At 47.6% G+C, this 14,894-nt stretch overlaps 1 protein-coding gene across 5 annotated transcripts in view; it reads left to right on the top strand.

Annotated features, from left to right (window-relative positions):
* The first annotated feature begins 57 nt into the window (after positions 1-57).
* SF3A2 (splicing factor 3a subunit 2) overlaps positions 58-14,894 on the top strand; it is a 40,863-nt gene continuing 26,026 nt past the window's right edge. The window contains exons 1-7 of one of the 5 annotated variants that reach the window (XM_073545962.1): positions 58-170; positions 5,706-5,871; positions 7,563-7,634; positions 9,019-9,065; positions 9,167-9,276; positions 9,365-9,414; positions 10,749-10,889. In XM_073545962.1, the coding sequence (XP_073402063.1) occupies positions 5,746-5,871; positions 7,563-7,634; positions 9,019-9,065; positions 9,167-9,276; positions 9,365-9,414; positions 10,749-10,889 (546 nt within the window). In that variant the 5' untranslated portion in view covers positions 58-170; positions 5,706-5,745. The other 4 variants (XM_073545971.1, XM_073545981.1, XM_073545989.1 and 1 more) reach the window with 4 other exon arrangements.

The following is a 14,894-nucleotide window of genomic DNA, read 5'->3' as shown; positions in this document are numbered from 1 at the left end:
CGGGCACTTACCGGCCACTACCGCCCATATTTACACTACACGCCGGCAACAGCCAGCAGCCGGAACTGTACGTTCTGTTCCGCGAAATAAAGTTATGTGAAGGTGACGTCATATCCGGGTAGTTCAGACACACTTCCGGGGGAGAGCGAGGGAGCCATAAAAGTGTGGAGGTAGGAGACCGATGGGGTGATAAAGGTGGTATTATACCCTGCATGTGTGTGCCCTGCACTGCAGATGTGCTAGCATACATAGGGGCAGCCATGGGGTGAGTACCCAGTCCTGTGTGTGCCCTGCACTACGGATGTGCCATCATACATAGGGGCAGCCATGGGGTGAGTACCCAGTCCTGTGTGTGCCCTGCACTACAGATGTGCCAGTATACATAGTGGCAGCCATGGGGTGTGTGCCCTGCACTGCAGATGTGCCATCATACATAGGGGCAGCCATGGGGTGAGTGCCCAGTCCTGTGTGTGCCCTCCACTGCAGATGTGCCAGCATACATAGGGGCAGCCATGGGGTGAGTGCCCAGTCCTGTGTGTGCCCTGCACTACAGATGTGCCAGCTTACATAGGGGCAGCCATGGGGTGAGTGCCCAGTCCTGTGTGCCCTGCACTGCAGATGTGACAGCATACATAGGGGCAGCCATGGGGTGAGTGCCCAGTCCTGTGTGCCCTGCACTGCTGATGTGCCATCATACATAGGGGCAGCCATGGGGTGAGTACCCAGTCCTGTGTGTGCCCTGCACTACAGATGTGCCATCATACATAGGGGCAGCCATGGGGTGAGCACTGCAGATGTGCCATCATACATAGGGGCAGCCATGGGGTGAGTACCCAGTCCTGTGTGTGCCCTGCACTACAGATGTGCCAGTATACATAGTGGCAGCCATGGGGTGTGTGCCCTGCACTGCAGATGTGCCATCATACATAGGGGCAGCCATGGGGTGAGTGCCCAGTCCTGTGTGTGCCCTCCACTGCAGATGTGCCAGCATACATAGGGGCAGCCATGGGGTGAGTGCCCAGTCCTGTGTGTGCCCTGCACTACAGATGTGCCAGCTTACATAGGGGCAGCCATGGGGTGAGTGCCCAGTCCTGTGTGCCCTGCACTGCAGATGTGACAGCATACATAGGGGCAGCCATGGGGTGAGTGCCCAGTCCTGTGTGCCCTGCACTGCTGATGTGCCATCATACATAGGGGCAGCCATGGGGTGAGTACCCAGTCCTGTGTGTGCCCTGCACTACAGATGTGCCATCATACATAGGGGCAGCCATGGGGTGAGCACTGCAGATGTGCCATCATACATAGGGGCAGCCATGGGGTGAGTACCCAGTCCTGTGTGTGCCCTGCACTACAGATGTGCCAGTATACATAGGGGCAGCCATGGGGTGAGTGCCCAGTCCTGTGTGTGCCCTGCACTGCAGATGTGCCATCATACATAGGGGCAGCCATGGGGTGAGTGCCCAGTCCTGTGTGTGCCCTGCACTGCAGATGTGCCAGCATACATAGGGGCAGCCATGGGGTGAGTGCCCAGTCCTGTGTGCCCTGCACTGCAGATGTGACAGCATAATTAGGGGCACCAATGGGGTGAGTGCCCAGTTCTGTGTGTGCCCTGCACTGCAGATGTGCCAGCATACATAGGGGCAGCCATGGGGTGAGTGCCCAGCACTACATATGTGCCAGCATACATAGGGGCAGCCATGGGGTGAGTGCTCAGTCCTGTGTGTGCACTGCACTGCAGATGTGCCAGCATACATAGGGGCACCAATGGGGTGAGTGCCCAGTCCTGTGTGTGCACTGCAGATGTGCCAGCATACATAGGGGCACCAATGTGTGAGTGCCCAGTTCTGTGTGTGCCCTGCACTGCAGATGTGCCAGCATACATAGGGGCAGCCATGGGGTGAGTGCTCAGTCCTGTGTGTGCCCTGCACTACAGATGTGCCAGCATATCATACGGACAGCCATGTAGATTTTTCTAGGTGATAGGGAAGCACTCTGGTTGGGCTGGTGGTCAGACGCGGCCCCTCTATCAGCAGCCGTTGTATGGACAGAAGTCTTGATCAATCCAAGATCTTTTAGTAAAGATGATATTAAAAGACGTTATGGTGATTTGATAAATCTACCATTGCTGTAATTATCATACAGTTCCAACTAACCTCTTGTAACCAATGCAAACACTCACTGTCTTTAACAGTTCTGATATCACATGATGCCCGAGGCCGGTAACTCGCGGCTATTCCCTCAACCCCTTTAACTGGAGCTCTATGGAACGCACGCTCTGTCTGCAACAAGCTATCATTTATCCATGACCTCTTTATCACCAACAAACTCTACTTCCTCGCCATCACTGAAACCTGGCTCACTCCCTCTGACACAGCCTCTCCAGCTGCACTTTCCTATGGCGGATTCCATCTCTCTCACACCCCTCGCCCCAGCAACAAACGTGGTGGAGGAATTGGCTTGCTCCTGTCTGATACCTGCTCCTTTACCCCAATTCCTCTGCCACCATCTGCTACTCTTCCCTTGTTCGAGGTGCACTCCGTCTGCATCTATTCCCCCTCCAACCTCCAACTGGCTGTCATTTACTGCCCCTAAGAACTAGCCATCTCCACCTTTCTCGACCACTTCACCACCTGGCTACGCCATTTCCTTTCTGCTGACATCCCCACCATCATCATGGGCAACTTCAACATCCCCATTGACACTTCCACCCCGGCTGCCTCTAAACTTCTATCGCTCACGGCTTCCCTCGGCCTCACTCAATGGTCCTCTGCGGGCACTCACAAAGATGGTCACACACTGGACCTTATCTTCACTCGTCTCTGTTCCCTCACTAATCTCAATAACTCACCCCTCCCTCTGTCTGACCACAACCTACTGACATTCTCTTCCCTCTCGTCTCCTACTGCGCAACCCCTGCTCCATAAACTCGCTCACCCTCGCAGGAATCTCAAACACCTCAATTTACAATAACTCTGAGTCCCTTCTCCCTCTTACAGACATAGCTTCCCTTCATAACACAGATGCTGCTGCCACTTTTTATAACACCACAATAACAGCAACACTCGATTCGGCTGCCCCCCTCACGCAGAGCAAAACTCGAACAATCAACAGGCAGCCCTGGCTGACCAGCCTGACCAAAGAACTGAGACAGGTTTCCAGGGCCGCTGAGCGGAGATGGAAGAGAACCCATTCTACTGTGCACTTCAGCGCATACAAGCAGTCCCTTGTCAGCTTTAAGTCCACGCTCTCTGCCGCAAAACAAACTTACTTCGCATCTCTCATATCCTCCCTGTCTCAAAACCCTAAACAGCTCTTCAACACTTTCAATTCTCTACTCCGTCCCACAACACCTCCTCCCCCTCCTCTCATTTCTGCTGAAGACTTTGCCTCCTTCTTTAAGCAGAAGATAGACACGATTAGACAAAACTTTGGCCCGCAGCCCCCAATGCCCCTCTTAGCTGCTCAGCCCTGTTCTGCAAAAGCCAGCTTCTCCACCATGACAGAAGATCAGGTCTCCACCCTTCTGTCAAGATCACACCTCACCACTTGTGCCCTCGACCCACTCCCATCTCACCTCATCCCTAACTTGGCCACAGTCCTCATCCCATCTTTAACACACCTTTTCAACCTTTCACTAACAAATGGTGTCTTTCCCTCATCCTTCATACATGCCTCAATCACACCCATCCTCAGAAAGCCCTCCCTTGACCCATCCTCTGTGTCCAACTATCGCCCGATATCTCTTCTCCCTTACGCCTCAAAACTACTGGAACAGCATGTATATCTTGAACTGTCCTCCCACCTCTCCTCCTGTTCCCTCTTTGACCGGTTACAATCTGGCTTCCGACCGCATCACTCAACTGAAACTGCCCTAACTAAAGTCACTAACGACTTACTAACCGCCAAGAGCAAGCGATACTACTCTGTCCTCCTTCTCCTGGACCTGTCCTCTGCCTACGACACCGTAGACCATTCCCTCCTGCTACAGACTCTCTCCTGCTACAGACTCTCTCATCTCTTGGCATCACAGACCTGGCCCTATCCTGGATCTCATCATACCTAACAGTCCGAACATTTAGTGTCTCCCTCTCACACACCACCTCCTCACCTCGCCCCCTGTCTGTCGGTGTTCCCCAAGGCTCTGTCCTAGGACCCCTACTATTCTCCATCTATACCTTCTGCTTGGGACAGCTCATAGAATCCCACGGTTTGCAGTATCATCTCTATGCCTGATGACACGCAGATCTACCTATCTGGACCCGACCTCGCCTCCTTACTGACTGAAATCCCACAATGTCTGTCTGCTATCTCAGCCGCTTTCTCAAACTGAACATGGACAAAACAGAATTCATCATCTTTCCCCCATCTCACTCTACCCCTCCACCAGACCTATCCATCAATGTCAACGGCTGTTCTCTTTCCCCAGTGCCGCACGCTCGGTGCCTTGGGGTGATCCTCGACTCTGTGCTCTCTTTCAAACCACATATCCAAGCCCTCGCCTCCTCCTGCCACCTCAAACTCAAAAATATTTCCCGGATCTGCTCATTCCTTAACCATGAAACCACAAAAACACTAGTGCATGCTCTTATCATCTCCCGCATCGACTACTGCAACCTCCCCTCTAGCACTCTGGCTCCGCTCCAGTCCATCCTACACTCTGCTGCCCGACTAATCCACCTGTCTCCCCGCTATTCCCCAGCCTCCCCCCTATGCCAGGCCCTTCACTGGCTTCCTATTGCCCAGAGGCTACAATTCAAAACCCTAACCATGACATACAAAGCCATCCACAACCTGTCTCCTCCATACATCTGTGACATGGTCTCTAGGTACCTACCTGCACGCAACCTTCGATCATCTCAAGATCTCCTTCTCTACTCCCCCCTTATCTCTTCTTCCCACAACCGCATACAAGACTTCTCCCGTGCTTCCCCCATACTCTGGAACTCTTCAGACTCTCACCATCAATGGAAACCTTCAAGAACCTGAAGACCCTCATGTTCCGACAAGCCTACAGCCTGCAATGATCCTCGGTCTACTGAACCACAGCAAGACCTGCTCTACCCTCACCCATCCCTGTAGACTGTGTGCCCTCGCGGGCAGGGTCCCCTCTCCTTATGTACTTATGTGTCCCTTGTCTTACACATGTTTATTATACTTAATAATAATAATAATCTTTATTTTTATATAGCGCTAACATATTCCGCAGCGCTTTACAGTTTGCACACATTATCATCACTGTCCCCGATGGGGCTCACAATCTAAATTCCCTATCAGTATATGTCTTTGGAATGTGGGAGGAAACCAGAGTACCTGGAGGAAACCCACGCAAACACGGGGAGAACATACAAACTCCTTGCAGATGTTGTCCTTGGTGGGATTTGAACCCAGGACCCCAGCGCTGCAAGGCTGCAGCGCTAACCACTGAGCCACCGTGCTGCCCATATACTTGTGCATATACTTGTCTATATTTCCCCTTTTCACATGTAAAGCGCCATGGAATAAATGGCGCTATATAAATGCATAATGATAATAATATCGTTACTACCAAAGACCGCTAACTGCATGTTTTCATCTAGAACTGAACAGTTATATTTGGGTTAATATTAAGAGAAATTGACCCCTATTACGTAGAGCATCAATTTGACATTCAATGGTGAATATTTGTTGAATGAAAACATTTAAAGTAATTTTTTTTGTCCTTTTAGGTTTTGTTCTTAGTGTGCCCCCCACCTAGAACTGTCAACCATGGATTTTCAACACAGAGCTGGTGGGAAAACTGGGAGTGGAGGAGTCGCCTCGGCATCTGAGAGCAACAGGGACAGAAGGGAACGTCTCCGGCAGCTGGCATTGGAGACAATTGATATCAACAAGGTGCTGACATGATGTGCATAGTATGGGAGGCAGTTGTCCAGGTGTCCTATGTTAGCAAATGTTTCAACAGAGGCATACATTGTTTTACTAGATAGTCAGACCTCCGTGGCTGTCTAATCAGTCTGCTCTGATTTTTATTAGCGTAACATTATATTCGACACCTCTTGTGCACATTTTATAGTTCTGTCTGGAGTTATGTGAGCAGTGAATGCAGTCGTAAATTGCTGGATTCTTAATGTTACAATTTAAAGGAGGTGTCCATTTAAAACAAGTTGTCACCTTTCCACAGAATATGAAAATATAAATAAAAACGAAACCAAAAATCACTTTTTTATATATTTGTATTAAGAAAAAGTGATAAATTGTGCAGTTATATGTGTACTTATATATGTACCCTAAAACAGCACTAAAAATAATACAATTTGTCCTGAATAAATCCGAGTATCATGCAGGCCCCTTAGTGGAAAAAAAAATTATACCTGCTGAAAGCCGAGAGGCCAAAACTATTAAAATTGGTTGGTCATTAAGGAGTTAATGAAGAGATTTTGTGGCAACCCCCCAAAAACAATGAGAACCAAAACATAAAGAGAATGGACAGATTTGTCATTATGGCCAGGGTCACACATGCGAGAAACTCGGACGAGTCTTGCGTGTTAATACCTGGCAGTGCTGCCGGCACTCGGATCAGAACGTGCGGCTGCATAGCAATACATGGACCCGCATGCTCCGCTAAGGCCTCTTTCACACTTCCGTTTTTGACCATCAGTTAAAATCCGCCAGTTTTTGAAAAAAACGGATCCGCCATTTTTTTTGGCGGATCCGTTTTTTTCCCCATTGAGTTGCATTACCGGCGGATCTTGACGGATGGCCATCCATTGGATCCGTTTTTTTGAGGATCCGCCAAAATGTTTGCGTCTGCCGGCATGCCTGGACGGACCCTGCAACGTTTTTTTTTGCTGTAGGATCCGCATTTTACAGTGTGCATGCCCGGAGAAAGGAAGTCAGCCGGGAATTTAACCCTGAAATCCTTTCTGGCGGTGCAAAAAAAAATTGTCTCTCTCTCTCTCTCTCTCTCTCTCTCTCTCTCTGTCTCTCTCTCTTTTAAAATTCTTCTCTCTATCTCTCTATCTTTCTCTCTCTCTCTCTGTCTCTCTCTCTCTGTCTGTGTCTCTCTCTCTTTTAAAATTCTTCTCTCTCTCTCTCTCCTTTAAAATTCTTCATTCGGCGGTTCCGTCAACAAACGGATCCGGTGGCATCAGTTAGGAACGAATACGCTTTTCCGCCTTTTTGGTGGATTTTAACTGACACACAAATCTGAAGTGTGAAACAGGCCTAACACGCAAGACTCGGCCGAGTTTCTTGCATGTGTGATCCCGACCTACTGATGTGCAGTAAATGAATCAAAGTGCATTGGTACACCTTTCTTAGCCATGTTAAGGCTACACTCTTTTTTAGATAGAGTTTTATACTGTCTAGTTTTAGTGTCACAAAGTGTTTAAAACACAGACAAAAAGTGGCACAAAACTTGGGTTTTTTGGTCCAAATTGAGGCAAACTTCCTAATTTTATTTTTTTTTTCTCAGAGCAAGCTAAAATAGGTGGAATTAGAATAAGAAGTTGCACAATGTCTGTTTTCTTGAGCTGTACAATATCTGTGGCGATGTCTTATGGTATTCCTCTCATGTCCCATAGGACCCCTATTTTATGAAGAATCACCTTGGATCATATGAGTGCAAGCTGTGCCTTACTCTGCACAATAATGAGGTAAGGGAAACCATACGTAACCCTCTGATAACATCCCACAGAGCTTCGTTGCAGCGTCATTGCCTGTCATCTCCTTCTGTATTACTACCACGGGTTGTAAATGCCTTGAGCAGTATTTGAGCTTGAAGAGCGGCACTTCCCAGTATAAATTGGAGAATGAAGGGCCATTTTAACAATCGTATAAAACCATCAAATATTGCATTTTCCATGCTTCTCGTCACTTCCTTTGGCTACTTGGATTATGTGTGGGAAACATGCGCAAGTGCCAAAGCACAATTTAGAAACTATTGATGCAAACTCCTGTTCTTAGGGTTTCCATTCATCTCAATGAGTCACAACTAAATAGTTTTTAATTTGTGGGTAATTGGGACTTTTGGCATCTTATTTGGAACTGCACTGTGATAAGGAGATACTGGAATGAAGTGGTCTCCACATTGTCACGGATAACTGGAAAATCTATTGACTGTGTGCCAGAGCTGTGTGTATGGGGAATGTGGATGAGGAAACTAGGCCACACTACTGTAGAATATTTCTCCGTGAGTTTTAATTTCTTGCCAGGAAGGCAATAGCACTGAGATGGATGGAGGGGAAGGCACCTACTGTTAGTCAGTGGTGGAAACTGGTGAATGATACAATGCCGTATGAGAATATAGTATATAGGAACAGAGTCTGTTCCCAAAAGTCTCATAGAATTAGAGAGAAGTAGTTAGAATCACCCCTGACACACTTGTTCCCCAGTCCTTTAACTTCCTCAATTTCACGTTCTGTACCCTGTGTTCCAAGTTTTCAGATACTTAAGATAAGATTCCTGATATAAATGGACTAAAGAGTGTATTTTTGTTTCTATTTTAAAACGCTATAGACCTTAATCTTTGATATGTTTAAACATAACCCTGTCAATTAATCCTGCGGTATTGCAGATATATAATATTAAGGTTGTGATTAGTGATAAGCGAGTATACTCATTGCTCTGGTTTTCCCGAGCATGCTCAGGTGTCCTCCGAGTATTATGGCGTGCTCGGAGATTTAGTTTCTGTCGACGCAGCTGCATGATTTGTGGCTGCTAGACAGGCTGAATACATGTGAGGATTGCCTGTTTGTTAGGAAATCCCCACATGTATTCAGGCTGTCTAGCAGCCGCAAATCATGCAGCTGAGATGAAGAAAACTAAGTCTCCGAGCACGCCAAAATACTCGGAGGACACCCGAGCATGCTCGGGAAAACCAGAGCAATGAGTACTAGTTGTGATGTAACATTTGCAATATTAGTTTGAATGGACATCGGTCAATGTTGGTAACAAATCCGGATGCATAACCTGTTATTGTATTTAATGTTTATCCTGAAGTATTTTTTTGTTTTATTGCTGGTTTTTCTTTCTCCTTAGGGCAGTTATTTGGCACATACACAAGGAAAAAAGCATCAGACCAATTTGTAAGTTGCTCTTATTTTCTGACCGAGGTGTAATTTGGTGACCTCTTGATATTATCAGTATTAATTATGGGAGATTTGGCTCACTTTCTTGTCATGTTTAGGGCTCGGCGTGCAGCAAAAGAAGCTAAAGAGGCCCCTGCACAACCAGCCCCTGAAAAAGTTAAGGTTGAAGTAAAAAAGTTTGTGAAGATTGGTCGCCCTGGTTATAAAGGTAGATGAAGGCTTTGAGGTTGTGATACGGTTTGACCATCTGCATTCATTATATGTTTAGATTCCTAATTTTGTGCATTTTCACTTAGTGACAAAGCAAAGGGACCCTGAAAGTGGCCAGCAGTCTCTGCTATTCCAGGTAACAGTCCTTACATTGTGTTTTTCTTCTTTGCAACCTTAGCACACTTTATTTTTTGCTGGCGTGGTATCGAATAATGTACTTATGTGCTTCGGATTTTTTTGGCCTTTTTATCTAGTTATCTGTATTACGAGATGTTTGGACACCAATCCATAAATGTCTACATAATTTCTTGGTTGTTGTAGTACTGGTTGACCTTAAATAATGCATGTTGATAATCAGTACAAATATGTAATTGCTAAAGTGGATTAATACTGTCAATATAACACCCCCCTTTCATGAAGTGTATCTATGATGTATAGAGGATGATTATTTATACCACTGAAAGAGGACTGTATCATTTGTTCAAAAAATTGAGTTAATTGCCTAGTAAAAGTCATGGAGTTCACCTAACTATGAGATATTCATATGTGTGGCTTTTGGAGCGCAGTTTGTGAAATCTCTGCTTGCAGAGCAACTGATGGTTTCTTCACAATCTATTCTGGGGGCGTGTACCTTCAGTCCTCCTTCCCAGATGTTGCCAATCACCACTCAACAGATGATCAAACAGTCCTTGATAAGCTGTGATTGGCAGCATCTGGCAGAGAGGAGTGAAACCATACCCCCGCAAGCAGAAGATTCTGAGGAAACTCCAAGCTGCACTATAAGCAGAAAGTTCACATAGTGTGCTTTAAGAGCAACAAATGTGAATATCTCGGCAACAGAGTGGAAAAATGGAAATTAATAACTTTAAGATTTATATAATTATGGTCAGACATATAAACTAAACTCAAATTTCTCCCTCCTTTCCTTTATCAATTTGCAATCATTCTAAAGATTCGGTTGCATTGTGTGTAAAGGCCCCGTCACACTAAGCGATCTCGCTAGCGAGATCGCTGATTTTGTGGCACATCAGCGATCTCCCCAGCGGGGATCAGCGACCGGCCCCCCTGTTTCAGCGCAAGTGTTACATATATCACCTCCCAAATTGTTTGAGATCCTTACATTTGTGACCTATCATAATGTTTTCCATCTTATTTTTTTTTTCATTTGTCTGTTTTAGATACATTATTCTGCTGCCTACTTTAACACATTTGTATTATGGGGATGTATACTTCTATTTGTAGTAGATATGTACAAACCTTAATATCTACAGGATACTGCAATTGATACTCTACATGTGAGTAATAATAATAATAATTTTATTTCTATAGTGCCAACATATTCCACAGCACTTTACATTATAGAGGGGACTTTTACAGACAATAGACATTACAGCATAGCATAGCAATAAACACATAGATCAAAACAGATGCCAAGAGGAATGAGTAGTAATGACTACTTTTTTTTTTCAGATTGACTATCCAGAGATATCGGAGACCATCATGCCTAGACACCGATTTATGTCAGCTTATGAGCAGAGAATTGAACCCCCAGACAGACGTTGGCAATACCTTTTAATGGCAGCAGAGCCGTATGAAACTATTGCTTTTAAGGTTTGTAGTGTTCCGCACTGAACAAGATGTACATAAATATTATACATAAGGTATACCGTTATATATTAGATGGCACAAAATGATCTATATACACTACAGTTCAAAAGTTTAAGGTCACTTAGAAATTTCCTTATTTTTAAAGAAAAGCACATTTTTTTTCCAATGAACCTAAAATTAAATGATTCAGAAATACACTCTATACATTGTTAGTGTGGTAAATTACTATTCTAGCTGCAAATGTCTGGTTTGTAGTGCAATATCTTCATAGGTGTATAGAGGCCCATTTTCGACAACCATCACTCCATTGTTCTTATGGTACTTTGTGATTGCTAACTGTGCAAGAAGGCTAATGGATGGTTAGAATACACTTGAAAACCCTTGTGCAAGTATGTTAGCACAGCTGAAAACAGTTTGGCTGATTAGAGAAGTTAAACCTGACCTTCCTTTGAGCTAGTTGAGAATCCGGAGCATTACATTTGTTTGTTACATTAAACTCTTAAAATGGCCAGAAAAAAAGAACTTTCTCCTACGCCTCATTGGGGGACACAGAGACAGTGGGTGTTATACTGCTGCCACTAGGAGGACACTAAGCCAACCAGAAAAAAAGTTAACTCCTCCCCTGCAATATACACCCCGTAGCGGGTCTGGTTTCAGACCCCACCGTTTTTATTTTATTTTTTAATTTTTCTGTAAATTTTTATCTTTTAATTAACGGAGTGAAGGGGGCGACGGTTCCTTTCTACGGCCCGCTCTCCCCCGAACCAACAACAGGCAAGCACGTGGAGTAACCCTTCACGTACACTTTCCTGCGACGTTTGGGGCTGATTCCTCTAGCATTGGCGATGATGCTTGCGTCCGGAGTCCGGTAATCCACAAATATGAAGGCAGGCGCACGTAACGGAGAAGACTGGACAGCGCTTACGTAGACCCTGAATCAGCCCCATAGCTCTCCATCCCCCTATCATAGGGAGGATCGATTGAGTATGGCCCCTTTAAAAACTCCTCCAGCTCTGCTACATCTGCCCTGGAGGATGAGAGCCTGCATGGATGGCCGGGCAGCGCTGAGCACTGGAGTAGAGGTATGGGGTCAGGTCCTGTCCCCGGGAGTAGCGTTGATGTAGCGTCAGCGGCGGTGCACCAGGCCCCCCCCCCATCGCTGCTCCCTCGGCGCTACGGCGGGTAGACCGAAAAATTGAGTCCCCCGGCTTTCCGACCTGCTAGGCCGCAATTTAAATAGCGCCGCCCACTAGCGCCGCCCCTGCCCGCCCACCGGCACCTACCTCGGGTACGCTCAAAAATCTAGCCCCTGGCTTTTCCGGCCTACTAGGCCGCAATTTGAATAGCGCCGCCCGCTCGCCTTGGTGCCTCTCATCCTGACGAGACGCGCAATCCTAGTCTCGGGGGCCATATCCTTTTACCTCAGCCTGCTCTAGATACGAGCTGTGAGGCGAGCATTCTGCCGGATACCGGGTGACACTGCAGGGCCAACGCCATTCCTCCCGGGGGACACAGCATAGGACCGGGTAAGCTGCATCTGTCCTCAGATTAAAGCTTAACCCCTTCCCGGCATGTTCCCTGTAGCTGACTCTGCCGTTAACTCTTTCAGGAGCACTATGTCACAATCTAAGGAAGCGAAACGGGCTGCTAAAAAGCACACTGCGTTTTTTATCGTGTGTACCTCTTGCAAGTCTGCCTTACCTAGTGCACAGACTTATCTGTTATACACTGACTGCGCCCCGACCTGCGCTCAGTTGCTGCTGCTGCTGACGGGTCTCCTGCGTTTAGTACCCCTGAGTGGGCTGCGTCTCTGACCCAGGCTATATTCTCCCTCCGGGAAGGCTCTTTAAGCCAGAAGGCGTCACCCCCCCCCCCCCCAAGGAAGGCTCTGGCGTCGAACGGGAACCGTCCACCAGCGAGGGCCGTATTCGTTCAAGGGATGGTCGGGGCTCTAGAAAGCGGACCCATGACGCTTACCCTAGCCCCGTTCGCGCCTCTGCATCTGCGACTCCTGTCTCTCGCTCTCCCTCTCCTGGAGTTCTCAGCGAGCACGACTCTGAATTTGATTGACACGTCTGCCCCTCAGAATCCCCCAAGTAATCAAGAGTTGCTTGATTCTCTTATAGAGTCAGTTAACAGGATTCTGAAGTTGGATGAGGATAATGTTCCCGCTCCAGCACATCCTATTTCACTTAAGAAAACCAAGCGTGTGCGCAGGTTATTTACCAGCCATCCTGACTTTAAGGAAGTTGTCCAGCAACATAGGGATCGTCCGCATAAGCGGTTCACAGGGCAAAAGTCTACTCAGGCTAAATACCCTTTTGACCCAGACCTAATGAAAGATTGGTTACAGTCCCCTCCGGTGGACCCGCCTGTATCGTGTCTAGCTTCAAAAACGCTTCTATCCGTGTCCGAGGGTTCCTCGATCAGAAACCCCACCGATCGTCAGATTGACTACCTTGCCCGTTCAGGTTTTGAAGCTTCAGGAGCAGCGCTTTTTCCATCTTTCGCGGCAATTTGGGTCACGAAAGCAATGGCCGCTAGGGCAGAGGTCTTGATTACCTCCTTCCAGGACACCAATCATCCTCCGGAAGCAACCACGGTCGCCAGGCAGATAATTCACGCAGTAGGCTTTGTAGTGGACGCCTTGTTTGACGCCGCCAATTGCGCTGCTCAGGCTGCCGCTAACGCGATCTCCATTAGAAGACTAATGCCACATCTAAAAGATCCTTGACTTCTCTCCCGTGTCAAACGGGTCGTCTTTTTAGAGAGAAGCTAGATCAGCTCATTTCTGATGCTACCGGGGGGGGAAAGTAAATTCCTCCCTCAACAAAAAGCTGCTCGGCCGTTTCGCAACCAACAGCCGACGCGCTTTCGTTCCTTTCGCAACCGCCAGGGAGGTACCCGGAGCAGGATGGCCATGCACGAAGTGAGTCACATCCTCTATTGGGCCGAGACCAACCATTCGCCCATCTCAGCAATCCACATCCCCGTCGTAGAAAATTGGGCGGCAGATTTTCTCAGTCGCCAAGGCATTGGCTCAGGAGAGTGGTCTCTTCATCCGGAAGTCTTTCACCAGATCTGTCTTCGTTGGGGGACTCCGGATGTGAACCTCATGGCCTCCAGGCTAAACAACAAGGTGTCTCGGTTCATTGCCCGATCGCGCGATCCATGCGCCATCGGAGTGGACGCCGTAGTTCTGCCATGGCACCGGTTCTGGCTTCCGTACATCTTTCCCCCTCTTCCCTTGCTTCCGAGGGTCATCAAGAAGATCAGAACGGAGGGGGTACCAGTGATCCTAGTCACGCCAGATTGGCCGCGCAGAGCATGGTATGCGGAACTAATACAGCTAGTCGCCGACGTCCCCTGGCGACTTCCAGATCGCTCGGATCTGCTTTCTCACGGCCCGATTTACCACCAGAACTCCGGGGCACTGTCTTTGACGGCATGGCCGTTGAATCCTGGATTTTAGCACAGGCTGGATTCTCTCTCGACGTCATTTCCACCATGATTAGTGCTAGGAAGCCCGTATCTATCACCGCACCTGGAAAATCTTCTTTTCATGGTTCAAGGATCATGGTCGTTCCCCTCTGGTGTTCTCCATTCCGGGCATATTGGAGTTTCTTCAATCCGGATTAAAATCAGGCCTCGTGCTTAGCTCGCTCAAGGGCCAAATTTCGGCCTTGTCAGTGCTTTTCCAACAAAGAATTGCCACCAAACCTCAGGTCAAGACGTTTATTCAAGGAGTCTCCCATGTGACGCCTCCTTATAGAAGGCCATTAGAACCATGGGACCTTAACCTGGTTCTCGGGGCCTTACAAGAGGATCCTTTTGAACCGCTGCAGGACGTGTCAATGACCATCCTCTCTTGGAAATTGGTCTTTCTAGTAGCAATTATGTCAATCAGATGAGTTTCTGAATTGGCAGCTCTGTCCTGCCGTTCTCCGTTCCTGAATTTTCATCAGGACAAGGTAGTTCTCAGGACGTCCCCGTCCTTCCTGCCCAAGG

This window comes from Dendrobates tinctorius, unplaced genomic scaffold (assembly GCF_039654945.1).
Source record: "Dendrobates tinctorius isolate UK_male_01 unplaced genomic scaffold, ASM3965494v1 ptg000011l, whole genome shotgun sequence".
NCBI classification, from domain to species: Eukaryota; Metazoa; Chordata; class Amphibia; order Anura; family Dendrobatidae; genus Dendrobates; species Dendrobates tinctorius.
Note: the sequence above shows the minus strand (reverse complement) of the source record. Positions and strands in the feature narration are given on the sequence as shown.